A 27854-nucleotide genomic window follows, 5' to 3' on the forward strand; every position below is an offset into this window, starting at 1 on the left:
GCCTGCTCAGATTAAAGAGCTTTCCATCTGTTCGATATATGATTTTTACTCCGGTGGGGAGTTTCCCTTCAACAAAGTGTAGGATCATGCAATAAGCATAATGAATAGAGTTGGGGCGATAACGCAACCCTGTTTAACAACTGATCCCTCTGTAAATGGATCCACTCTGCTCAGCCCAAAAAGGGGGAGGGGCTGGAAAAGGTGCCCTAAACATTGTCTGCTCAGGAATCATACAGACCCACACTGTCAACCTCCCCACCCCCAAATCACAACACTGTATTTCATTTCCTCTGTGCGTTTGCGTGTGCCCATCACGTCTGAAGGCACCTTAGGAGGGGGCGTTGCAACATCGAGGGAGCGTTATAACGGGAGCAGTGTTTGATCACAAACGTGTTCTATATGGAGCGTTCTGACATCCAAGCGTTCTGTGCAACTCGGAGACAGCGTTGCTCTCCGCAGAGGCGCGCACACGCCACGTCTCTCTCTGCACGACTCTCATCTCCATCCTTCCTACATCCCGCCACCATGAATTTGAAGCACCTGCCTGGAAATTCCTATCTTCAGCAAAGGTCTAGATTTGCTGCTTGTCTTACAGGTCGCAAATTCCCCCCACCCCAAAAGGCATCCTTTGAATCCCACCACCAGGAACGAGTCAAGCGCAAGTCCCTTTTGAGTGGCATTTGGGAAACTTCAGCGTGTTGCAACCTGCTGCAACGGGGCGAGAGGCGGGGCTGCGGACTATTTCCCAGTGGAAATCCCCACGTTGCCCTTTTAACATGCTCCGAGGTGGTCAGCGACCGTCCAAGCCCCTCAGCTTTCTGTGACCGACTAACTGGAGCAGCGCGGCCTTAAGAGGCGCCGTTTGGCCCTGGGCTCCCGGCGTGCCTCCGTCTGCGCCTGCGCTGCCCAGTCCGTGTTTTTGTGAATTCCTGCCCTCCTCACTTGGCGGTTTCCTCCCAGCACCGCGGCCGTTAAAAATAACAAACCGCCCGTCCGCACATTACGCATCCTCGCCAGCCAATCCGGAAAAAGAACGGCTTTTAAGGCCGCCGTCTCCTAGGCGGCGCTTGAGTCGTTCTCAGCCTATTCTGAGTCTCTTGTCTCTTTCGCACCCCCGCGCGCGCACAATTTAACTTTGAGCCCTAGGAGTGGAAAAGGGATTTATTTTTAACCGCATCAGCTCAGTGTTTAAGCTTTATTATTTTCTTCCCTGCCCCTTGTATGCTTGAGTTAGAATAATTGAAACAAGGGCTGAACTTGATTCAAAATTACCATTTTAGTCGGGACTCGGGTTTTATTGCAGTGAAGAGTTGGCATGGATGTTTTTCTCTACGTCCTGAGTTGTTTTGGAAGTTCACAACTTCCCTGCAATGTTGACATAACTGGCTCATAATTAGAACCAGGGTTGATCCCTCCCCCGCCTGGGATTTAGGAATTAAGAATCAATGAAAGGACCTCTGAACATAGGCAGAGTGCGCGCCCCATATCCACGAGCACTTGCAGCTGGGATTTCCAGGTAGGCTTGAATTTGCATTAGAAATATAAGGCTGGATGCATTTGCACTCGACACATCCAGGGGAGCAACTGAACCACAGAATTGTAGAGTTGAAAAGGGACCATGAGGGTCATCTAGTCCAACCCCCTGCAATACAGGGATTGTTTTAACATTGCAGCATTTAATTTAACAGGAGAAGGCACTTCCAGACTCACTCTTCCGCAAATGGGGTCCAGCGCATAACAGCAAATTCTGGTTGCTCCAATAAAGTTTGTTTGGAAGCCTTACGCATCAAACCCACTTCCCCTCCCAAACTGGACTTTTTGCAGTAATGGAAGTGATGGAGATATGCATTGGGAAAGTGGGGGGTGAAAGCTGCTTGATGTTGGTGCCATGTAATCTTCCTGCAAACCAGATGAATGGTCATTAAATAGCTGGTGAACGAATGGTTTCATTGTGAGCAGACCTCTGACAGAAAGAAAACCTTACAGAATTCCCTTCTGATTCTGCCTGCCAGCTGCTCTCTCCAATAGGGGTTCCTGGCCTGTCTCCACATTTGGTAGCAACACTGGGTCCATTTACCTGTAAGTAAGGCCCCTTTAACCCAATGGGGCTTACTTTTGGTCAGATATGTATCGCATTGTACTGTTTGTCCAGTATAAGAAAATAATTTTGCCCTTTGCACCCAAGTGGCAGTTCAGAAAACTAAAATCCTGTCTCTGGTCCTTGCTTTATTGAGATCTCCCCAATCTCTTCACAGGTGGCCAAGCCAGGTTCAGTTTCAATTCCACTTCTCTGGAAATCCATATACAAAAGAATACCAGATATTCCTTATTTTGAAGGAATGCAGTTTGTTCCAAAAGATCTTGGAGAATTATGTGTGCCCCTTATTTCAGAATATTGCTGTTACCTTTGCACACTGCAACACAGAATTTGCGGTTCCAAATGGCACTTCTCTGGAGTGTTAGGAGCCAAAAATCCAACCTCATATTATTTGAGTTGTATGTATAATAATAATAATAATAATAATAATAATTTATTATTTATACCCAGCCCATCTGGCTGGGTTACCCCAGCCACTCTGGGCGGCTCCCAACAGAATATTAAAAACACTTGGAACAAACAATAGCCTCATTTACTATTCCTTTCATCAGAGCCTGACGAAACATTGGGAAGGGAGGCATTTTAATAATTTGAGGTGTGAGGATGCTTGTATGTGCAATCTCCAGCACATTTACCACACTTCTTCAGTTCAAATCAATGAGACATGCCTCTGTGAAAACATGTTCAGGATTGTCCTGTAAAAAGATTAAGCCCTACCCACAACCTTTGGCCAGAACAGAAAAGCTTACTAAATACACACACTGAAAAATATTTTTTGGGCTTCGGAGTTTAATAACTTGATAACATGAATTGATTACATACTCTTTATAAATTAAAAAGATCGGCACAATTGGTGTAGCATGGTTTAAATTCTGATAAAAAGCAAATAATGAAAAAACTAGTCTTGAACTTTTGGTTGCAGAACATCAATATTGCAGCACTGTATTCCTATTGTTTCTAAAGGGACATAATGGTTTGCTAATGTTGCAAAAACATAGCAGGCTTCTTCGCAACTTTTTTGGGGGGCATTTGCAAATACAATTGCTTAATCATTTAAAGATAGTGATTAATCTACTAACATTTCTTTAATCCAGTGATAGTTATAATAGTTTTGCCAAGCACACCTGAGAATTGAGTTCTTTTTCAATTTACTTCTCTCTTAGCTCTTTTTAAACCATGAACACTTTCTCTCTCTGTAGTGTGATGCCACAGTCCCCAGTGCTTCCACCAAGCTGTCCCGTGAGCCTAGGCTACATTACAGACCCTGAATCTCTGGAGGGGCAGTTACTCAGGCATGCTATTGAGGGCAAGGTCAAGAAAGCCAAGATACTGCTGAAGAGAGGTAAAGCCAATCTGTTTCAAACTCCGTGTAGGTATGGTAATTTCCCTCTGGTAAACAGTCCTGACAGAATATGAGGACTGCATGGGTCTGCTTGGGTTACAAAATGAGGGGAAGTCAGATATGCTTCTGTATGGGTATGCTACTTAGGGCATGGGACAAGACTTGGTTTTGTTATTTGAAATTAAAATAGTGCATTCTGGTACCATAGACTTGTAGAATAGTAGAGGGACTACAAGTGTTGTCTGGTCTAATCCCCCGCAATGCAGGTAGTCTTTATCTCTTCAACAAAACCTCTTGCCATTATTCACGAACAGCTTTTGTGTTTCCTTCTTCAGGTGTGGATGTGGACTGCCACAATGCATCTGGGCAGACGGGTTTGTATCTTGCTGCCCTACTGAGACACGTCCCGGTAGTCCGGCTATTTCTGCACTTCGGCGCCAACCCCAACCAGTGAGTGATAACAAAATTCTTAGAGGCAGTGTCTGGAAAGCTAGCTATTCTTGAGAAGGCTTATCTCCATTTGAGTCCGGTCCCTCTTAAAACATAAAACTTTCTGTCTTGTCTCAACATATATATCCCCTCAGGCTGAGGTATATGTATGTTTATTTAGGAGAGATGGCAAAAGTTTCCTTCACAGTGCTTTTTGGGGGATGTTGCTCACCGCTATGGAGTACTATCACCTCTTTCCCCCCCACAGCCATTAGCTAACATTTTGTGCTGACATCCATAGCAACGTTTCCAATATATGATACCAGCTCCTCATATTTACCCCAAAGAGTGTTGGCTACCATTGATTGTATAAACCTTAAGTTTCAGATTGGTAAACATTGATGCCTCTTATGGGGAAAAGACCTTAAAACATTTTATTGTCGGCTGTGAATCAGTTCTTCTCTAGCTGCCAAGGGCTTGTCTTTCAAAGCATAAATCATGTTATTTGGTTAACAGGGAAAACAACTGAGTTACCCCCATCTGAGCAGAGATGTGTGCATTAATTCTATCAGCTAAAATGGCATTTCTGATTACAAAAACTATGGCTGGCATTACTTGTCCCCCGTCCTTTGCACCCTAACACCTCTTTCTCCTTCTCTCCCCTCACCCCAAAGCCGTTGTTATGATGGTAGCACCCCAGTCCATGCAGCTGCTATCTCAGGCCACCAGAAACTTCTGGGCCACATCCTGAAAGCTGGAGGTGATCTAAGATTCCACGATCAAAAGGGGCAGACCCCTAAAGACTGGGCCCAGCTAGCTGGGAGCGAGCAGAATGCTGAGGTATTTACAACTTCACGTTGACGTGTCTTAGCAGTCATGGAAATAAACCATAAAGGTTACGTGGGGGGGGGGGATTTCTTCCTTGTTGGAGGCTGGCAAAGCAGGGCTGGAGAGGGCTGCCCCTCCTCTGACATCCCTCTTTAGTATCTATGCAAGGTTGAGAGGAAGGACCAAAATTTTGCTCCCCCTTTCCTCCAGCAGCCCACTCATTAGCCTTCATGCAGGGGGCTTTTGAAGTTTATTGTAGAATGTTCTCCACAGTGAGGTTTGGCTGCTGCCTTCACTAACATCCTTTCAGTGCCAGGTGAAAACTTACCATTTTGACAAATTGGGGATGATTTTGATGTCTTTTTTTGGTGGTGTGGTTCTACTGCTGTTTCGTTGGGTTTGCTTTATAGGCTATTGCGTGGCTTTTATTGTAACACATTGTGTTTTCCTCTGATTCTGTGGCACGCTTTATGCTTTTAAAGAGTTGCAAGTCACTTGGAGACTCTTTATGCACCAAGCACCATAATAATAATGATAATAGACTCGAGGTCAGGGCGCAACCCATGACAACACAAATTTGCATAATATTTGCACTTGCTCATTCATATAGAGAGGTGCCCTTGGGCAAATTAAGATTGTGGGTTTAAAACAAAAGGTTGCAGTAAGGGCATCCTGGTGCGAGAATCGCAGGGTGTAGATCCCCTGGGCTGCCCCATAACCCTGCTGCTGCTGCCAGTGTGCGGTTCCTTGTTTTCTATGGCTACCAGGCAGCTGCATATAACCATAGAATCATAGAGCTGGAAGGAACCCCAAGTGTCAGGGATTGTGCTGAGGAGGGCTACAATGAGGAGGCATGCTGGGAGCCACCTCCTCCCCCCAACCCTGACTCTTCCCAGGAGCGGAAGGACAGTATAGACTTAGAACAGTGGTTTGCAGAGGGGCGTGGTGCAGAAGGCAGAAGCTGGGAAATACTGGATGGGGAACAGCTAGGAGAAGAAACACTGGAAGAGAGAGGGTTAACAGATTCATTCTCTGGAAAGCATCCATCCGTTCTCCCCAAGGTCAAGGGGAGCTGAGAAAGTGGCAGAACAGAAAGCACAGAGGGTACAAGCTCAGGTTACAAGATATAGGAGTGACGTAGATTAATAGGGACGGAAAGGGAGTAAGCCTTAGTTGGGAGCACCGCCATTCTAGGAGAGATGCGTTCTGTTGTCTCTCGCCGTGGTTATTAAAGATTCTAACTGGTAAGAAGCCTCCTTTTCTTTTGTTCTGCTTATCTACGGCAAAGGGGGGAGGAAGCTAATTCTCTGAAGCCTGACACTTATTCCCTCCCCCCCCCCCCGCCGCAATGCAGAAATCTCTACTTAAATCATGGCTGTTGTGGAGTGCTGTTCCACTGTCTAGCTCCTCTCTTTTCCGTTGCCTCAAGGTCCTGGATTTCATCCAGCGGTGCTTTGGCCAGATGTCTATGCTGGTGCAGCACGGGGACCTGTTGATGTATTCCAAAGCTCTAGCAGCATCACCACGCAGCCTGCGCTCCTCGCTCTCCTCACTCTTATCTGCCACTTCCTGGTAAGGGTCCACCTGCTGCCCATCTTCTCTAATGCTTCAGGAGCCTTAGCCTAGTTTCTGTTTGGACCCAGCCCTCCGCTGAGACAGACAACTGAATGGTGGTGGTGATAATAATGATGTTAAAACATCTTGGCATGAGCAGTTTGGGGAATTACAGTAATTGTCCCCATTGAACATGTGGGGTTGGGATACAGACTTTGTCGAGTTCCATTCACACTTGAGGAAGGAGAAAGCGGTTAGGGAGGTGATTTTCACTGACTCCTTCTGCCTCAAGGCCCCCTGAAAAGCTGCTCCAGCAAGTTTTTCCTGAACAGTGTGGGGTGGTGCTTAGGGCTGAAGGGGGAATCTGCAGAAATCTCCCCCTTCCTCTAAGGGGAATTTTCTTTCTATGTATCCATCTATCTATTTAAATGCCTATATTCTGCAGTATCATAAACAAATTAAAGCAGATATATATAGATATAGATATAGATGATGATGATATTTTTTTGTACCCCGCCCATCTGGCTGGGTTTCCCCAGCCTCTCTGGGTGGCTTCCAACAAAGATTAAAAATCCATTAAAATGTCACACATTAAAAACTTCCCTAAACAGCGCTGCCTTCCGATGTCTTCTAGTTCTTTATTTCCTTGACATCTGATGGGAGGGCGTTTGACAGGGCAGGCGCCACTGCCGAGAAAGCCCTCTGCCTGGTTCCCTTTTTTTGTTGTTGTTGCAAAACTTGGTGAAACAATATTTATAGTGTTGCCTTCTTCCACTGAAACTGTGGGGATGGGTTTAAAGAGGTAGGAGAGGATATATTAATTGCAATCTCTCCCTCCAGGCCCCCATGTGTGTGGGTTGAACAGAGTTTTAAAATCCCACCCTGGGCAACTACAAAAATTAAAAGCATAGGAATTAGACCGTAAAGCCTTGTTTGAGCAAGTCCGGCGATGAAGTAGGCAGGCTTCTGCCTGCTCACCCCACTTAACAGAGAATCGAGCAACAAGTTATAAAGCAAGTTGAAAAATAAGACTTATAATCATGCAGCAACAGTAGCAGTAGAACGTTTGCAGGCAAAATACGGTCTTTTGTGCTTCGACTGCATTTCCGGACCACTTATTCTCCCGTAGAAATCACCGGGGTTGCCTAACGCCAGTGCTCCCGATACCTAAATGTGTCTCACAAGGCTTTGTTTCCAACCCCTCCTGTTGCAGGCATTTGGACGGCTCCAATAGGTTGGGAAGCAGCAAGGAGACAGCTATTGGATACAGGCAAGTAAGTAAACGTCTCTGGAAGGGTGTGGTTCAGTGTAGTAGAGAGGCCATAGTTTCTAGGCCCATAACTCCTCCCTTCTCTTTCAGCTGTGCCCAAGCAAGTGCCAGCAGCCCGGGGTGGCTGCCTTCACGTTCATTGCAGACGACAGCGAGCTGCTCCGAGGTCACGGAGAACCAGACTGGAGCTACCAGAACGGACCGCACACACTCATGAAGAAGTAAAGCTGTCAGCATTATCTATCAGCCCTGTCTGTTCTCACCTCCCATCTAGGATAAAAAAAATAGCAATAGCGACAATAGGTTCTCTTCTTGCAAGACCCAGTTCTAGGGAGATACCTGATTGCAGGGAAGCAGACAGTGAAATGAATCGGGGAGGGACAAAGCTCAGTAGTAGAGGATGTGTTTGGCAACAGAAGGCTCCATGTTCAGGTAGGGCTGGGCGGGACTCCTGTCTGAAACCATGGAGAGCTGCTGCCAATCTGTGTGGTGCATGCTCTGGTTATCTCTTGCTTGGACTACTGCAATGCACTCTGTGTGGGGCTACCTTTGAAGGTGACCCGGAAACTACAACTAATCCAGAATGCAGCAGCTAGACTGGTGACTGGGAGCAGCGGCTGAGACCACATAACACCAGTCTTGAAAGACCTACATTGGCTCCCAGTACGTTTCCAAGCACAATTCAAAGTGTTGGTGCTGACCTTTAAAGCTCTAAATGGCCTCGGTCCAGTATACCTGAAGGAGCGTCTCCACCCCCATCGTTCTGCCCGGACACTGAGGTCCAGCACCGAGGGCCTTCTGGCGGTTCCCTCACTGCGAGAAGCCAAGTTACAAGGAACCAAGCAGAGGGCCTTCTCGTGGTGGCACCCGCCCTGTAGAACACCCTCCCACGAGATGTCAAAGAGAACAACAACTACCAGACTTTCAGAAGACATCTGAAGGCAGCCCTGTTTAGGGAAGCTTTTAATGTTTGACGCACTACTGTATTTTAATATATTGTTGAAAGCCGCCCAGAGTGGCTGGCGAAGCCTAGCCAGATGGGCGGGGTATAAATAATAAATTATTATTATATTATTATTATATGTGTAGACAGTACTGAGCTGGGTGGACCAATGGCATAAGGCAGCTTCCTATATCCCTGTAGTCTCGTATCACCCAGAACCCTAAGACTTACAGTGTATCTTAATCCTCAAGCAGAGACCTTGTAAGATATTGGTTAAATAACGTACTTGTTATGCAGTCACATAACCTCTGATCACCTGGGGCTGCAGGGGAGCGGTGTTTGCCATGCCATGTGGCCCCAACCCTGTCCGGGGGGGGGGGGGAGCTTTCTTCCCATGCAGCTGCGGGGTGACGCTTGGCGCCCCCACCTCTGGGTGCAATTTTATTCATTCATTCATACCCTGCCCATCTGGCTGGGTTTCCCCAGCCACTCTAGGCAGCTCCCAACAGAATATTAAAAATGCAATGAAACATCAAACATTAAAAACTTCCCTAAAAAGGGCTACCTTCAGATGTCTCCTAAAAGTCAGATACAGTGGTACCTTGTTTTGCGACCGGGATCTGTTATGGAGCCCTGTTTGCTAGCTGAAAAGGACGCAGGACAATGTGCCGCGTCTGCGCATGCATGCGGAGCGGTTTGTGCTTCTGCGCATGCGCCAGCAGCAAACCCGGAAGTAACCTGTTCCGGTACGTCCGGGTTTGCCACGGACATTTGCCAGAATGGATGTTAGACAAGGCGGACATTTGCAGAGGTATTACTGTAGTTGTTTGTTTCCTTGATATCTGATGGGAGGGCGTTCCACAGGGCAGGCGCCACTACTGAGAAGGCCCTTTGCCTGATTACCTGTAACCTCACTTTCACCTTTTTCCCCTTGCTTCCAGCTTGCTGTGGAATGGGCAGTTTGTCACGGTGCGAAGCTTAAAGCCCGAAGCCCATCCCCACTGCAGTAAAATGCGTGGCGCCCTGGACTTGCTCCTCGCTGAACAAAAATACTGCAGGTAATTCCAGCTGGCGGGCTTTAGGATTCAGATCATGGAGGGATAAGCCCTGTTGGTTACGTGGGCGCTCACTGCCGTTTGTTCAGCATGGCTTCCGTGTTTCCTTCAGCCAGCTCCACCACCCCCACCTTCTGCTTCTCTTGGCCGTGAGCCCATCTCTGGACCTGCAAAACCTCCAGCTCGTCTTTGAGAGGGTGGGCATGTGTTCCCTCTACTACGCCTTGCACTGTGAGGTAAGTGAGACGGTCGGGGAAGCTCGGCTCCTTTCCTGGCTTCCTAAGCTTATCCCTCTCCCTCTTCCCCCACTGCAGAAGTCTAGCTCCCCAGCTCCCTCGGCGACTCTGCGTTTGCTGCTGCAAGTCTCCGAAGCGCTCTTGTTCCTGCACTCTCGGGGTTATATTCACCGGGCTGTGACCTCCCATGCAGTTCAGCTGGTGAGACCTGGACTTGCCAAGCTCAGCAACCTCGAGCACATGCAACAGAGGTTGGTTGGAGCAAGTGCGGTCTTTGGGAGACCCCAGTAGGATTCCTCGGGACATTTGACTGGTTTCAGTTCTGTTTCAGCAGGGCGGAGAAAAACAGGTTAGCCCAGCCTATTCCTCCAGCCCCTGCTCTCTACAACTGGCTGCCCTTGGAAGTCATCAGAGAGCGCCCGGCTTCCGTGAACTCTGACCTCTTCAGCTTCTGTACGGTGATCCAGGAGATCTTTACAGGTTGGTTTCTGGCCAGGGTGGGAAGTGGTAGGCAAGTCTGGCATGTCTCAAGGAGCCCATCAGCTGACCATAAGTTCTCAGGGAAATTCCAGGTGCCAGAAAGGGTTGCCTTGGCCTATAAATGTATTAGCAGAAGAGAAGCAAGCAAGCATTTTAAAATGGCGCCACAGTCGTACCTTGGTTTTCGAACAGCTGAGTTCTCAAATGTTTTGGCTCCCAAATGCCACAAACCCGGAAGTGAGTGTTACAGTTTGCGAAATAATTTTGGAAGCCAAACATCCAACAGGGCTTCCGATTGGCTGCAGGAGCTTCCTGCAGCCAATCAGAAGCCATGCTTTGGTTTTGGAAGTCAAACTGACTTCCAAAACGGATTCCTTTCCACTTCCGAGGTACGACTCTATTTTTAGAATTAACATTTTTAGGCTTCAGCATCGAGCTCCAAGACCTACATTATTTGGGGGGGGGGGGGAAATTCCCTTAAGAGTGCAAAGCTAATCTACAAGGATGGCTTGAGGGTAAGAAGAATAGGTTTACAGAGAATACTGTCTTTTAGAGGATCTGAGAGGTGATTTGGTAATAGACCATTGGTGAGAAGGAGAATTGGGTAAGGGGCTCTTTTAACAGAGAGAAGTATATAATGCATAGCATAGGTTGACCATATGCCATTACTTAAAATACTAATGCAAAGGTGCAGAAATGGGCTACCAGATGGTGAAAGAACAGGAGTTCCTTCCACATGAGGAATGGCTGAAATGTCTGGCATTCTTTGGCTTAGAAAAAAGGCAGCTGGAGGGATATGATAGAGGTTTATAAAATGAGGCATGGTGTGGGCAGTGGGGCTAGATTGCTCATTTTCTCATAAAGCTAGAAGTGGGGGATATCCAGAGAAATTGGTTGAAGGAAGGAAGGAATTTATATACCACCCTATACCCGGAGGTCTCAGGGCAAGTTCACAGAACAAAATCAAAATATAAAACCACAAAATATACAATCAAAATAAAAACAACAACCCAATAACACCCCCCACCCAAAAAAAAACCCCCACATTTTAAAAGGACATTTTAAGTTGATTAACAGTAGATTCAGCACAGACAAAAGGAAGTATAAACAGTGTACAATTAACTTTTGGAATTTGATGCTGCACAATGTGAACTCGGAGGGCTTCAAAATGGGATTGGATGGAATTGTGTGGGTTTTAATTGTGGAAGTTAAGCAGGTCCTCTTGGGTTCTGAGTTGATGTTCTTCTGGATCCCAGTTCCTTGTCCCCTTGTCCTCTCAGCTGACTTCTCACCTGGCTTGCCTCACCTGGTAACTGAATGCTGGGCTGGACACACCCTGATTCAGAAGGGCTCTCACTTAGGTTCTTACTTCCTTCTCCCCATGAAGGAACCTCCCTGCAGCTCTGAGGCAACTGTTTTGGTTACAGATTTAATATGATTGCTGTGGGCTGAGGGGATTAAGGTGTTGTTCACTTCCCTCAGCCAACGCAACTCAGTCACCCCAATCCAAAATCCAGTCATGCCTGCGCCCTGACCTCTGGGAAAGAGGGAAGTATGGAAGCATAGACTAATAGTATCATAGAGCCATTTGGGACACTTAGGATAATCTAGTCCAGCTCCCGCAAAGCAGGAATATGTAGCTGTCCCACATGAGGATTGAACCTGCGACCTTGGTGTTATCAGCACCGTGCAAGGTAAAGGGATGCAGGTGGCACTGTGATCTAAACCACTGAGCCTCTTGGGCTTGCCGATCAGGGTGACCACAATGGGATGAGCTCCCGTTGCTTGGTCTCTGCTCTTGGCAACCTAGCAGTTCAAAAGCACGCCAGTGCAAATAGATAAATAGGTACCATTGCAGCGGGAAGGTAAACGGCGTTTCCATGCGCTCTGGTTTCCGTCACAGTGTCCTGTTGCACCAGAAGCGGTTTAGTCCTGCTGGCCACATGACCCGGAAAGCTGTCTGTGAACAAATGCCGGCTCCCTCGGCCTGAAAGCGATATGAGCACCACAACCCCATAGTCACCTTTGACTGGACTTAACTGTCCAGGGGTCCTTTACCTTTATATATAACAGCACCATGCAGTAACCTACCTATGGCAGGAGCTAGTTTGGAGAAGGAGCGGGGTGGGGTGGGGTGCCATTTCAAACATCCCTGCCCGATATTTTTCTTGGCAGACCTTTTTTTTTTTGTAAAATAAATAAAAAAATGAGGTACTCATAGCTTGATAAAAATATATATACTGCGGGCACCAGCACAGAACGGTTGAAATGGGGTGCCAAAAATGAGGCAAGTGCCATCACAAAAAAAGCGCTGACTCTTCTAGACTTATAGTGGCTCTGCCTTACTTTGTGTTTTCTGACCCTACAAGTCAAGCAACCTGTATTTTTCAGGGGAAGTTCCTTGGGGTGGTTTGGATGGCCTCGCTGTGAAGGAGAAGATGGAGGCAGGGCAGTCCCTCCCGGCTGATGCCCGTGTGCCCCAGCCTCTCTATGAGGTGGTCAAAGGCGGCACAGCCTTGAAGGAACGCGATCGGAAGGGTACTTTCCCCGACTTACGCTATGTTTTGCGGGCAGCCCAGCAGGTGAGGAGTTAATGGGTGTTTCTTAAGTTTGCCTCCGTGTTGTTGTTGTTGTTTAAATTATAATAACCAGATTTATTTATTGAAGAGATTGACAAGTGTGAGACGGACAAATTTGTTTTAAATAGTTTTTTATTGTCATTTTTGATGCTCTAACCCGCCCCGGGGCCTCATGAGACCAGGGCCCTGCAGGATCTGATTTCTTTCCGCAGGGCCTGTAAGACAGAGTTGTTCCGCCTGGCCTTTGGCATGGAGCCAATTTGATTCCCTCCCTCTCTTTCTTTTTTCTTTTCCTTCCCCTCCTCCGATGAGGCTACATTTTAATATTTTAATGTTCCATTATTTTAATGTTGTACTTTACTTTTGTTTTAAGTTGTAATCATTCATCTTGTTTTTATTATTGCTTGTAAGCCGCTCTGAGCCCGGCCTTGGCTGGGGAGGGCGGGGTATAAATAAAAAATTATTATTATTATTATTATTATTATTATTATTATTATTATTATTAAGGTGAAGGGCAGGCAACAAATAATCCATTATTAACAATCAGTCAATCAATATTAACAATGGGAAGATATTTAAAAAACCCGTCAACAAAATGAGATGAATGGCAGGCAAAAGTTCGCTGTCATATAACCTCCCAGCAAACAAATTATTATTATTATTATTATTATTATTTTCTTTATTGAATTTATATGCCGTCCTATACCCAGGGGTCTCAGGGCAGTTCACAGAATAAAATAAAGATATAAAACCACAAAAGACATAATAAAAAATAAAAACAACAACCCCATAGCTCCCCCCCCCCAAAAACCCTTTTTAAAGGGCATAAGATATAAATCAGATCAACCCAAGGCCTGGTTAAAAAGGAACGTTTTTGCCTGGTGCCTAAAGGTGTGTAATGAAGGCGCCAGGCAAACTTCCCTGGGGAGGGCATTCCACAGATGGGGAGCCACTGCAGAGAGGGCCCTGTTCTCGTGTTGCCACCCTCCGGACCTCTCAAGGAGGAGGCACACAAAGGAGGGCCTCAGAAGATGATCTCAGGGTCCGGGTAGGTTCCTATGGAAAGAGGCAGTCCTTGAGGTATTGCTCACTAGCTGCTTAATAAAGACCATATGTAAGCTTAGTGTAGGTAACTTGGGGTGGGTGCTGGATAAGCCAGTCTTCTGAAGGAGTCATTACTGTCATCTCTATCTCACCTGAAGGAAAACGTGAGACAAGCATAAGTTGAGCTCAGGTTGCACCTGGCTTCCTGATTATGCAGCGCCTCAAGCTTTTCTCTAGGAATAAGCATGCTGCCTCCGTAGCCCTTTGTGTAATTATCATGATCAGAAGCATACAGTGTGTCATTTTTCTCTTCCTAGGATGCCTCAGGGGGCATCCCTCTCGTTTCATCAGCAGCATCGACTCCCAAGAAGCTCTGTCTGTGGGCAGGGCAGGCTGAGTCGGACGAATCATCCCTTCCAATAATTCCTGAAGGTCAGTTTGATCCCAAATGGTAGGAACTGGCCAGGGTGCGCAATGGGGCATTGCTTCATGGGTTCAGGAAAAAGGACATGAGGAGGAGGAAGTCAATGTAGCACTGAATCAAAGTCCTTTAGTGGCGTCCTAGTTGCACTAGTGGAATGGACTAGTGCAAGAGAAGGTTCTGGAAGCCAGCATGGTTCTTGTGGATGCGTGTGCAACAGGTTGCTGTGGCCTTGATCTGGTTGTACGAGCTTCCACTAGTGCAACCATTGCACTGGATTTCATATTGTGCTAGCATTATTCTTGCCCTGTGTGGTCAGAGAAGAGTGAAAATCCTGAGGACAAGTGACCAGAACGGATTTGAAAATTCAGGTACTCTCTTGGTTAGCGCTTTTTTTCCTTAAAAAATGTTTAGAGGTACTCTCATTTTGACTCAAGGAAATCACCATTTCATAGTTCAAATTGGGGGAAATAAATACAGTAACTGGACAAAAGTACAAAGAACATGCATTACCTCATATTACACAGCTGACGTTGGCATGAGGTTGTGTGCACTAACAGCTTCCTGACTTCCATCAGTAAAACTCCACACATCCACGTTCCACACTGCTTCACACATTACACGCTCGCTTTTGTCTGAGACACAGGAAACACCGTAACAGGAAATGAGGCCGCCATTGGAGGTGGTAACAACGAAACTGACCAATCACCACTCTAGATTCCAACTCCTACTTCACACATTAAATGCTCGCTTTCGTCTCAGACACAGGAAACACCGTAACAGGAAATGAGGCCACCATTGGAGGTGGTAACAACGAAACTGACCAATCACCACGCTAGATTCCAACTCCTACTTCACACATTAAACGCTCGATTCCATCTGACACACAAGAAACACTGTGACAGGAAATGAGGCCGCCATCGGGGGTAGCAACGGAACTGACTATTCATAGAGAATAAACTATTTTTTTAATAAACAAAACAGTTTCTCCTGTTAGATTCACAAAAAGTTTAGGGGTACACTTACCCCTGCATCCCCCCCCCCCAGAAAAAAAGCACTGCTCTTGGCTACGAATCTGATGCTTTGTTAAGCAAGACGTTCTCTCTCATAGGTTTGCGTGAGGCGTAAATTGCAAATTTTGTAGGCTTAAGAAGCATGTTGGTAATAATGACTAATAATAATAACTGAATAGAGACGAAAGGGAGAGAAATGGAGGCTTGGGAAGGAGCTAAAAATGCTCGTAGTTCTATATGCTCTCATCTTTGTCTATATTCTTGTCCTCTAGAGCCGCCATACTTTGAGGTGGAGACTCTCAGCCGGAGTGCAGAACAAAGCACTCCCAATGCCCAGCCTGAAAGTGAGACAACCAGACATGCACAGGTAACAGATGACCAAGGCAGAATAATGGTGCTGCATTTGGGGGGTACAGATTCTTGAAGCTTCAGGAGCTTTTTCCTTTCTTCTTCTGTGGAGGACTATCTTCTGGCACAAGCTGCTCCCACCATGTGATTCCCTAGGATGGGCTGTCATAGCATAGGCTAAGAGGGACCCTGACCCAAAGGCGGAGCTAGCTGCTCCAGCACCCAGAGTGGTCCGAGGGGGGCGGGGCTAGCTGCCCGGGGGGGGGGGTGCGCCAGAAGAGCATCCCAGGGGGTGTGGCGGCAGCGGGGAGCGTCCCGGGGGGTGCTTCGGGGAACGTCCTGGGAGGGCGCCAGTGGTGGGGAGAGTCCCAGGGGGGCAGCGCTCACGGCAATTTCAACCCCCCCCCCCAAGGATGACACCCTGGACAGACTGCACCCCCCTTTTTCTGCCTCTGTTCTGACCTCTAACCTCCACCATTAGTTTGCGTTCATAGGGTCGTTGATAGGGTCGCCATATTTCAAAAAGTGAAAATCTGGACACAAATGTTGGGCTTTCCCCCCACTTTTTTGCCGATTTTCGGAAATTCCTCCCAGTCACTATTTCCGCACATAAGGCAGCTCCAATTCTGACAAAACAGGAGTGCAAATTGCCAGTGCTCGTTTTACTCGTCTCACGTCTGGAACAGGAGTCGGTCCGATGAATATGGTCAGCATTCTCTGCTGCCACTTTCAGCCCCCAAAAGAAGTGTAATTGATTGCATGAATTTGCATTGGCTTCCCTTTGCCCTGAAATGAATGGGGTGGCATAATATAATGACAATATATTTTATGTAATTAATTACACAAATTACGTAAGCTACATAATTTCATCACAGCGGACAGCAAGGCAAATAATGTTGGTTTTGGCAGAAGGTGATCTGCAGCAGAATGCCAACAGTGCTGCGTGTGCCGAGTATGGGGTGGGATGGAAAATGATGCCTCTTCCCACTAACAGGGCCTTTGGCAAAGTTTATTTGCATAGAAGAAAGAAGGGAAGGAATAATCCATGCCTGGTTAGACTCCACCCGGCAGGTTCAATGTTACTTTCTTGCAGAAGGAAAATGATCAGAAGGGAAGTATCCCTTGCAAATCCTCTCTAGGAGAGCACAAGAGATCAAACTCTGACAGCACCTGTGAACCAGCAAGCAGCGGTGAAGAGGACACAGCCGAGTCAGATAACAGGAGCCTGGTTTCTGCAGATGTGGTGAGGTTCTGCTGTGCTTCACTTAAGCCCCGTCAGCCCTGATCTGCAGGCCCCTGAAACCAAATCGCAGGAAACGCTGGCTGCTAAATCCAGTATATCCTCATGTTGTTTTAACAAACTTCCCACAGGTGTGACACCCCACACACGGAGAGAAAACCCCAACCAGTTGTCCTTTCACTTTCCCATTATTAAAGGTAAAGCGACCCCTGACCATTAGGTCCAGTCATGACCGACTCTGGGGTTGCGCGCTCATCTCGCTCTGTAGGCCGAGGGAGCCGGTGTTTGTCCGCAGACAGCTTCCGGGTCATGTGGCCAGCATGACTGAGCCGCTTCTGGCGAACCTGAGCAGCGCACAGAAACGCCGTTTACCTTCCCGCCGGAGTGGTACCTATTTATCTACTTGCACTTTGACGTGCTTTCGAACTGCTAGGTTGGCAGGAGCTGGGACAGAGCAACGGGAGCTCACCCCATCATGGGGATTCGAACCGCCGACCTTCTGATCGGCAAGTCCTAGGCTCTGTGGTTTAACCCACAACGCCACCCGCATCCCTTTCCCATTATTAGGACTCTCTTAATAGGCAACTCAGCTCACTAGTGATTATAAGACTCCCTAACCTCTAGTATTTTGCCCTGTTATGCATATCTCTTGTTTCCCATCACAGAGCTATGTCTTGTCCTCTTCTGTTTCTGTGTCTTTTCCCATCTGTTCCTAACCATTTCCACACTTCCAACCCACATCTCTTCCAACCTGCACGCGTAGAGGCCTATACATTTGCAGCCATGCTGGAATGATTCACGTTTGATATGCAATTGACACGTGATCACCCTCTCCTTTTGGAAGACGGAGGCAGAACAGGGGCAGGGCGGAAGTTGCAGTCCGTGCTTTTTAGCACTGCGCCGACACGCAAGGGGGCTGGGAACGGAACCCCACACGAAATGGGGTTATACACCTGGTATAACACTCAATGCTGCCACTTCATTCTTATAAAAAGGCTTTTTTTCCATCGATGAAAGGAGTTTTCCATCGATGAAAGGAGTGTTTATAGAACTGCATCGTTGAAACCGTAGTTTTGAAGAAATAACTTTGTATTTGGATGGTGCATCTATAAGTCTCAGCCAGATCTTATTAGAAGTGGCCTTGCCTCCGAGGTGAATGAAGGTGGAATGGCTCTTCCAAAATCGTACCTGCCAGCTCCAGCTTTATGTGAACATACAGTGGTACCTCAGGTTACATACGCTTCAGGCTACATACGCTTCAGGTTACATACTCCGCTAACCCAGAAATAGTGCTTCAGGTTAAGAACTTTGCTTCAGGATGAGAACAGAAACCGTGCTCCGGCGGCAGCAGGAGGCCCCATTAGCTAAAGTGGTGCTTCAGGTTAAGAACAGTTTCTGGTTAAGTACGGACCTCCGGATCAAATTAAGTACTTAACCTGAGGTACCACGGTAATTACATTTTTTGAAAAAAGAGAGCGCTGCTTGATTGTGAATGCCTTTCTAGGTGACTAAAAAAAAATTTTAGTCTACTGATTTCATTGATTAAAGTTCCCTTAATGAGATCAAGATCTTGCTCAAAGCTCCCTCATTCTTGGCCTGCATCCCTCAGTTAGCTATCTCGCACCCAGGGCTTTTTCCCCCCTCAGCTGCAACTCAGTTCCAGCACCTCTCAGGTGGCCGCCATGGCCGCCAGAGGGGAGTCTCATTCATGGTGAGTTCCGGCACCTCTTTTTCTAGAAAAATAGCACTGTTGTTGTTGTTTAGTTGTTTAGTCGTGTCCAACTCTTCGTGGCCCCGTGGACCAGAGCACGCCAGGCACTCCTGTCTTCCACTGCCTCCCACAGTTTGGTCAAATTCATGCTGGTAGCTTTGAGAGCACTGTCCAACCATCTCCTCCTCTGTCCTCCCCTTCTCCTTGTGCCCTCAATCTTTCCCAACATCAGGGTCTTTTCCAGGGAGTCTTCTCTTCTCATGAGGTGGCCAAAGTATTGGAGCCTCAGCTTCACAATCTGTCCTTCCAGTGAGCACTCAGGGCTGATTTCCTTAAGAATGGAGAGGTTTGTTCTTCTTGCAGTCCATGGGACTCTCAAGAGTCTCCTCCAGCACCAGTATTCAAAAGCATCAATTATTCGGCGATCAGCCTTCTTTATGGTCCAGCTCTCACTTCCATACATTACTACTGGGAAAACCATAACTATACGCACCTTTCCTCTCATCCTAGCATATCCTTCTCCCTGCTTCCCAAAATTTGCTCTCCTCACAGTTCTGTTATGTCCTACAGGGAGACCCCATTGACAAGCAGGAGTCGGCGTTTGTGAGCAGTCTGCAGGATTCGGCCTGCCTCTTGGCAGAGGCCCAGGCCTCCTTGGAGAATCTTGAGAAACGCTTTGCTTCAGGCATCCACATGCTAGAATCATTAGTCGGCCAGCAGGGGGCACCGGGCCGAAGCTGCCACAGTGATGGAGCCTTGCCTAAGCAAGTAGCACTGGGTGAGCTTGAATCGTAGGGTTGGAAGAGACCCCGAGGATCATCTAGTCCAACCCCCTGCAGTGGATTCCTCCAGCTGTAGATCCTTAACCTTAAAACATTTGAGATGGGCTGTCCAAATTATATTTTGCGGTTTAAAAGGGTCTGGTTTCAGCAACCTAAACAAAACATGGAAAGATTTACTGTTATGGTTACAATCTAAAGTAGGAATTATTGAGGGATGAGGCAAAATGCAAATCATTTTGAGGGTCTTTTACACAATCAAGTGGCGTATAATTTTTGTGAAATAAATTACCGTATTTTTTGCTCTATAAGACTCACTTTTTCCCTCCTAAACAGTAAGGGGAAATGTGTATGCGTCTTATGGAGCGAATGCAGGCTGCGCGGCTATCACAGAAGCCAGAACAGCAAGAGGGATTGCTGCTTTCACTGCGCAGCGATCCCACTTGCTGTTCTGGCTTCTGAGATTCAGAATATTTTTTTTTCTTGTTTTCCTCTTCCAAAAACTAGGTGCGTCTTGTGGTCTGGTGCGTCTTATAAAGCGAAAAATACAGTATTTGCATAGGTAGATGGATAGATAGATAGATAGATAAAAGCTATCTATCATCTATCTATCTATAATATACAAATGTCTATACCCCACAGTGGCGAATGGGAAGTAATATAGAATTGAACTGATACACTCTAACGAACAGAACCTCTCTGTGATTTTAGGGAGAGGTCTTTCCTAACAGGGCCACATGAGATATCTTAGCAAGGGATTTTGTGGAATGTCTGGAAAGCTTTTTTGTGCATACAGAGTATGCATTGTACCTTTAAACTACACCCTATCTGCCACAAAGTCTCGATCCAATGGAATTGGCCTTTTGTGTATTGAGCTGTGCCATCAATTTAAAAAACATTGCTGTTTCCCAGCCTCAGCTGTGTATTTATCAAAGGGGAGTTTTGAACCTGCTAGATCAGGGGTCAGCAAACTTTTTCAGCAGGGGGCTGGTCCACTGTCCCTCAGACCTTGTGGGGGGCCAGACTATATTTTTGGGGGAAATGATGAACCAATTCCTATGCCCAACAAATAACCCAGAGATGCATTTTAAATAAAGGGACACATTAAAGGTAAAGGGACCCCTGACCATTAGGTCCAGTCATGGCCGACTCTGGGGTAGCAGTGCTCATCTCGCTTTATTGGCCAAGGGAGCCGGTGTACAGCTTCCGGGTCATGTGCCTAGCATGACTAAGCCGCTTCTGGCAAACCAGAGCAGCGCACGGAAACACCATTTACCTTCCCGCCAGAGTGGTACCTATTTATCTACTTGCACTTTGACGTGCTTTCGAACTGCTAGGTTGGCAGGAGCAGGGACTGAGCAACGGGAGCTCACCCTGTCGTGGGGTTTCAAACCGCCAACCTTCTGATCAGCAAGCCCTAGACTCTGTGGTTTAACCCACAGTGCCACCTGCATCCCTAAAGGACACATTACACTCATGTAAAAACACACTGATTCCCAGACTGTCTGTGGGCCAGATTTAGGAGGTGATTGAGCCGGATCCGGCCCTCGGGCCTACCCACATGCTAGATTCCATATCCAAGCAGTCAAATGATGTTGCTCATGGCCTACATTATGCCATACCGAATTCTTGCCTCCCTTGCTTCCATTCTTAAGATTAATGTGCACCTGTCTCCACCTGCAGAAAAGTGCAAGGATCACACTCAAAACCGCTCCCTGCAGACCCTCATTGATTTGTCAGCCAAGGCTAGGAAAAAGAAACAGGTAGAATTGTATTTTTATTCTATTGTTTTTTTGTAAGGAGAAAGCTGCCATCTCCCTGTGTCATTCCCTTATGGAATCCTAACCATTCCCTAACAGTAATAATTTTCTCCACAGCGAAATCCTGTCTCTGCAGAGATTTGCCATAGGAAAGAGAGCACCCCTGAAGGGCCACCTTGCTGCTTGCAAACGTACGTGGGTTGAACATTTTCACGCAGGGTTGAGCGATGAGCTTTCAGCGCATGTTACCTGATAGATCTGATAAGCAATGCGCCTTCATGTTTCAAAGGCATTTTCACAACTTCCCTAAAATCCGTGGCTCAGTTGATCTTCCAGTTGGTATGTTCTTGCTGGATTTCGATCCTATGCAAGTGAATCCCAGTGGATTCAATAGGACTTTCTCCCAAGGAAGAAGGCACAGGGTTGATGCACCCTTTAGGGGCGTGAAATATACTTGGAGTTGAGAGTGGATTTCATGCTCTTTATTCAGCTCATAGTAGTGAGGAGGAATGGAAGTTCCCCCAGAATGTCTGCCTTATATACATTATTTACACAACGGGCCCCACGTGATTGGCTAATTCCAGGATTCTCCTGTAGGCCAATCAGGTTGCGGATTCCCTTCCACCTGGAGCTGGATTGGGTGGCTCCTGTGGACCAATCAGACTGCTGCATTCTGGATCTTATTCAACTCAGTACATAACAGGGCAGTATCTTGCTAAACTCAGTTCTGCCACCGCAAGAACTTCTGGCTGCACAACAGAACTTCCCCTCCCTCTCCTCTTCCCATGATCAGTTCCAGAGGATTTAGGATTTAATGTTCAAATCTTTATCCCATAAACATTCCCCCCCCCCCCCCGTTTAAAATTTTAGGAGGTCTTGGCTTTGTGCTGACCTCTCAGCAGTATAGGGACAAACGTGTTTCTTTTCGTTTTACTATTTTAAATCAGGGGTGAGGAAACCGGGGCCCTCCAAATCTCATTGGGCCACAGTGCCCCCATCTTTCCTGGTCACTGGCCTGATGGCTGGGGCTGACGTGGGTTGGAATCCAACATCATCTAGAGGACCACATTTTCTCCAGGCCCTGTTTCAAATCAAATTAAGGGACAGACAGGTGGCTTCGTCAGACCCAGGTCTTCTCAAGTAGATGGGGTCAGGGTGGCAAAGACACAGGCTCTCACAGGGGAAAGAGCAGCAAGTGTCAGAGTAAGTCCCTCTTTGACAGCAGACAAAGAGAGACAAGGGGGAGGGAATGAGAAATTACTGAGTGAAGGGGAAGAAGCAGTTGGCCACAGGAATATGAACTTTGTACACACCGAGACGCAGGGAGAAAGAACACAGAGGCTAAGCTCAGAGAGGGATACAGGAAGTGCCATCTCTCAAATCTTGTAGGATCACGAGATTGGCCGAGAAGCGTGAAATTAACAGGAAAAGAAAGTGGGGGTTTTCCTGTTGGGGGAGAAGGGGGTGGAGCTCAGTTCCGGCAACGCTTATGTCGGAGGAGGACTGAATTAGCTGAGCTGCGATTGGGGCTCTGTGATTTACCAATAAATCAGAAATAATTAACTACTGGAGCCGTCTCATGGCGGGGGGACCCCTGCCTGACAGCAGGATATCCTGGTTACTCACAAGCAAGGCTGACCTGGAATGCTTTATAGGAAGCAGGGTGTGTTATCACATGGCCGGCCCTGTTTTGTAGGGACAGGAAGTTGCACCACCTTGGTGCTAGCAATAAAACCCAGGTGTATTCTCCACACGCACACATCCCGCTCCACCTGCATCATTGCCTAGAAAGATTTTGCAGCATTAAAATAAAAAAATCAAAGCGCTACAAGACCCAGAAGTCCCAACAGTATTGCTTCCTCCTACTTACATTTGTTGGTAATTACTCTTCTGAACTCGTTTCTAAAACCAGGCATGTACATTCTGGAATTTACTTCTGCCTTGCGTTTCTCTCATTTCTATATTAAAAAAAATACCACATGGAACTGTGTTTCAAATACATCTTGAACCTCCCTCCACAGGTTGGACCTCCTTCAGGAAATCATCCAGGAGCTGCAAGGAAAAGGCGATTCTCCCACTGTGAGCCAAAGTAGGTGGAGCAGTCTGTGTACATACATACTTTTAAAGCACATTTATAGCGCCGGCTCCCCCCAAACTTCAGTTTGCCCCTCACAGCTACAGTTCCCAGCATCCTTAACCAACCCCAGTTCACATGTGCTTTAAATGCATGGCGTGTATGTCTGAAGGATGAAGCACATATATATCCACTGTTCTAAATATGTGACAGAGTAGTGAAATAAGTTATTTGTTTATGTATCGAAACAGTTGTACAGTGGTACCTCGGGTTAAGTATTTAATTCGTTCCGGAGGTCTGTTCTTAACCTGAAACTGTTCTTAACCTGAAGCACCACTTTAGCTAATGGGGCCTCCCACTGCCGCCGCACCACCGGAGCACGATTTCTGTTCTCATCCTGAAGCAAAGTTCTTAACCCGAGGTACTATTTCTGGGTTAGTGGAGTATGTAACCTGAAGCGTATGTAACCCAAGGTACCACTGTGTGTGTGTGTGTGTGTGTGTATTTGCTATCTTGCATCTTCATTCATGCTTGCAACACCACATCATACTCCAAGCTGGCCTGTTGCCTTTATGTTTATTTTGTAAAGCACCACTTTTGCATTTCTAATATTAGAAGTTCATGCTCATTAGGCCCTTATTTTATTTTTTTAAGTAAAGGTACCCCTGCCCGTACGGGCCAGTCTTGACAGACTCTAGGGTTGTGCGCCCATCTCACTCAAAGAGGCCGAGGGCCGCGCTGTCTGGCGAGCCAGAGCCGCACACGGAAACGCCGTTTACCTTCCCGCTAGTAAGCGGTCCCTATTTATCTACTTGCACCCGGAGGTGCTTTCGAACTGCTAGGTTGGCAGGCGCTGGGACCGAACAACGGGAGCGCACCCCGCCGCGGGGATTCGAACCGCCGACCTTTCGATCGGCAAGCCCTAGGCGCTGAGGCTTTAACCCACAGCGCCACCCGCGTCCCTTTATTTTTTTAAAGCATGGTAATTAAATTGGAGGGCTATGAATAAGTACTCAGAACACAGGAGTGGTCAGGGAGATGAGCCGCTCAGTTCTGTGCCGAGCTAACCTGCCACCTACCTGCCCATAACTTGAATGGCTTCCCTTCAACTTGGAGAGAAACAGGTATACGTCTGGCCAGAAGGTGGCAGGTGATGCCTGCTCTTTAAAAAACAAAACAAAACTTAGTTAATGAGTTTATTATACAATGTGGGATTTTGGAAGTCAAAATATTCAGTGGTACCTCAGGTTACATTCGCTTCAGGTTACATACGCTTCAGTTTACAGACTCCGCTAACCCAGAAATAGTGCTTCAGGTTAAGAACTTTGCTTCAGGATGAGAACAGAAATTGTGCTCCGGCGGCATGGCGGCAGCAGGAGGCCCCATTAGCTAAAGTGGTTCTTCAGGTTAAGAACAGTTTCAGGTTAAGAACGGACCTCCGGAATGAATTAAGTACTTAACCCAAGGTACCACTGTACACAACAAACCAATTCTGTACAGGGGTGAGTTGTCGCAGGTAATAAAGCAGCTGGAAGAAGAGGCAGAAGTTTCAACAAACTTGCACCATCGTGGACGTCACCATGTTGTCAAAGGCCCTAGGTTAGATCCAGTTCGTAGGATTATAAAAGGGGTTGCACACGACATCTGCGAAGGAATTATGCAGCTTCCTGAACATACTGTGAATTTTGTTGTCCCCGAGTGCCGTGTTGGAAGAACCCACCACCATCACAAACTCCACCTTGGAATTGGTCACGTAGCCATATACTTTGTAGTCTTCAGTTGGGGAGAGCAACCCCAGGCAGAGCTGCCTCTGGTCCACAAGAGCTTTCGCCATAGCAGAGATTTCCTCGTCCACAACACCAAGAGACGTGTAGTGGAACTTCAGTTCATTCTCTGTCAGGATGCCATATTTGGTACCGGAGGGTTTGCTTCCTGTGGCTGCTCTTTTTGTGTGTGTTGTATACATACCCAAAGTACAGAGGCAACCTTTTTAGGCTTTGTGGGTGAAGACTTCAGCAGCAAGCCTAGAGTGGCCAGCTCCCTTCAAGAGGTGTGTGGAGTTGAATGAGGAGGAAACAGGGAAGTCAACTGAAGATCTATCCACAACTTAACTTCTGCCCCTCTCTTTCCAAGCAGAGGTCTGTATTTTAAAACTGTGTGTCCGAGTGTGTGTGTTTTTGCCCAGAATTTTCCCTGTGAAAACCTGCTCTATGATTCTATGACTCCTTGAAGCTGAATCGGAGCAAATGTCAATTCAGGTTTTCCAAGGATAGACATTTGCTGCAATTCAGCTTTAAAGAATGGATTCTGACATTGAAATCTGCAGAGCAAAAAAGGGGGGGGGCTACATGGATGTGGAGATTTAAATCACAGACCGTGCCTGGAAAGAGCAGAGGAAAGGTCAGTGTGGATAAGCCCTCAGACAGGGCATGGAAAATAAAATAGGAGCATATATGAACATATTTTTGCATAATAAAATTTGGCTTGCCGGCCAGAGGATGCAGGAAACTACCATATTTTTCGCTCTATAAGATGCACCAGACCACAAGACGCACCTAGTTTTTGGAGGAGGAAAACAAGCAAAAAAATATTCTGAATCTCAGAAGCCAGAACAGCAAGAGGGATCGCTGTTCAGTGAAAGCAGCAATCCCTCTTGCTGTTCTGGCTTCTGGGATAGCTGCTCAGCCTGCATTCGCTCCATAAGACGCACAAAGGTTTCCCCTTACTTTTTAGGAGGGGAAAAGTGAGTCTTATAGAGCAAAAAATACGGTATTCACACTGCCTTGAGCCCTGCTTCTGAACCCTTGAAGTCTCTAATCAGCTCCCTTCTCTGTCTTCTGAGATTTCAGTGGTCTTCCCCACATGCTGTCCAAACTACCATATTTTTCCGTGTATAAGATGTTCCCATGTATAAGACGGCCCCTATTTTTTAAAACCCAAAATTAAGAAATTAAGTTGTTTAGCTTTTTTGGGGGGGGTCACTTCCGCCAATCGCTCACCCGCCTGCCCACCACTGCTGATCGCTTGCCACAGCCACAGCTGATCGCACACCTCGCTGCAGCCGCCAGTTGCCTTGCCACTGCCACCAATCACCCGCCCAGTCGCCGCTGCCAGTCACATGCTTGCTGCTGCCATTAATCGCACGTCCCCCCTCTGCATTCACTATCCATGTGTAAGATGACACCCAATTTTTGCCCTTTTTTTTTTTAAGCAAAAAGCATAATCTTATACAGTGGTGCCTCACAAGACGAAAAGAATCCATTCCGCGAGTCTCTTCGTCTTGCGGTTTTTTTTCGTCTTCCGAAGCAAGCCCATTAGCGGCTTAGCAGATTAGCGCTATTAGCGGCTTAGCGGATCAGCTGATAAGCGGCTTAGCGGATCAGCTGATAAGCGGCTTAGCGGCTTGGGGAAAAGGGGGGGGGGAACCCGCAGGAACTCGCAAGACATTTTCGTCTTGCGAAGCAAGCCCATAGGAAATTCGTTTTGCGAAGCACCTCCAAAACGGAAAACCCTTTCGTCTAGTGGGTTTTCCGTCTTGCGAGGCATTCGTCTTGCGGGGCACCACTGTACACAGAAAAATACAGTATCTTTACCCTCATTCTCTTGGACAGCAGATCCATAAGCAACAGTTGAGATTCGTAGGACACTGAGATGCTCAGTGTCAAATTCCTCCCTTGTGCAAAATTTCTGTATTTGTTCTAGAGATGAACTAGGAAGTACCATCTGTACCCAAAATAGGAGAGGGAACATAGCTTAACAATAAAGCATGAGTTTTGCATGCAGGAGATACGAGGTCCAGCCTCTGGCATCCCCAGTTAAAGGATCAGGACTCCACAGGTGGTGTGGAGAGCCACTGCCAAAGTAAGCAACACAAGGTGGACAAATAGATTCCTGTGCTGCTAAGCGTGGAATCTTAACTGACTCGTCGCAGCATAGCATTGTGTCTCATAAAACCCCACCCCTCACTTCCTTAGGGCAGCAAGCAAGGAATGGAAAAGGACAAGCTCTTGTCTCAGGGCAAAAGAAAACAACTCCAGTCCCCGCTGCAGGGCAAGGGGCGGTTGCTAGCTTGAAGAACCAGTGAGTGATCCTTACCATAACCGTTCCACTGGACTGGACCGGACCAGAGCTCCTATTCTGAAAGAAAAGCAATCTGCATCCTCGTTCCTTTATCAACCCGTATGGACCTTGAGAATCTACTGCCCCAGATAAACAACTCCTGACGCGCTAATTAAATAGTTCAAATGATTCCTGTACTTCTGTGCAAGTTCTGTTTATAATTTGTGTTACCAGCGTCGACCAAAATAATTTGCAGAGGACTCTGGGCGGGGGGGAGGGGGCGCTACAGGTCGGATTTGTGCAGAGGCTTTCAACCCTGTCATAAAGGCTGGCCATGAGTCCAGAAGGGGTCAGGGTTCTTTCTAACCAATTCCCTCAGGTGCACATTGTTCAACTCACTTACATTTGTCTTTTGTGCTAGTAAAGGTAAAGGGACCCCTGACCATTAGGTCCAGTCGTGACAGACTCTGGGGTTGAGGTGCTCATCTCGCTTTACTGGCTGAGGGAGCCGGCGTACAGCTTCCGGGTCATGTGGCCAGCATGACTAAGCCGCTTCTGGTGAACCAGAGCAGCGCACAGAAACGCCATTTA

The 27854-nt window shown here is 47.1% G+C and overlaps 2 protein-coding genes across 9 annotated transcripts; one reads left to right on the plus strand and one right to left on the minus strand.

Annotated features, from left to right (window-relative positions):
* The first annotated feature begins 410 nt into the window (after nt 1-410).
* LOC310670164 (inactive serine/threonine-protein kinase TEX14-like) lies at nt 411-27452 on the plus strand. 8 transcript variants are annotated; one of them, XM_083424959.1, is made up of 21 exons: nt 424-569; nt 1433-1516; nt 3298-3440; nt 3776-3890; nt 4544-4709; nt 6127-6269; nt 7465-7525; nt 7612-7742; nt 9406-9522; nt 9632-9755; nt 9834-10006; nt 10087-10235; nt 12627-12817; nt 14176-14290; nt 15565-15659; nt 16734-16883; nt 19162-19369; nt 21054-21133; nt 21248-21321; nt 23152-23219; nt 27179-27452. In XM_083424959.1, exons 2-21 carry the CDS (start codon nt 1446-1448, stop codon nt 27286-27288), a joined length of 2484 nt encoding a protein of 827 aa, XP_083281085.1. In that variant the 5' UTR covers nt 424-569; nt 1433-1445; the 3' UTR covers nt 27289-27452. The 8 variants fall into 8 exon arrangements, with proteins under 8 accessions (XP_083281082.1, XP_083281084.1, XP_083281080.1 ...); XM_083424956.1 differs by lacking the exon at nt 1433-1516 and having other exon boundaries at nt 411-569; nt 23152-23223; nt 27184-27452; XM_083424958.1 differs by lacking the exon at nt 1433-1516 and having other exon boundaries at nt 411-569; nt 26907-27452.
* On the minus strand, nt 24713-25070 carry LOC310668820 (trafficking protein particle complex subunit 2-like protein). Its single transcript, XM_083422136.1, has one exon. The coding sequence runs from the start codon at nt 25036-25038 to the stop codon at nt 24805-24807; it is 234 nt and encodes a 77-aa protein (XP_083278262.1). The 5' UTR covers nt 25039-25070; the 3' UTR covers nt 24713-24804.
* Nucleotides 27453-27854: the final 402 nt, after the last annotated feature.

The sequence above is a fragment of the Podarcis tiliguerta genome (assembly GCF_965153285.1).
Source record: "Podarcis tiliguerta genome assembly, chromosome: 2".
NCBI lineage: Eukaryota > Metazoa > Chordata > Lepidosauria > Squamata > Lacertidae > Podarcis > Podarcis tiliguerta.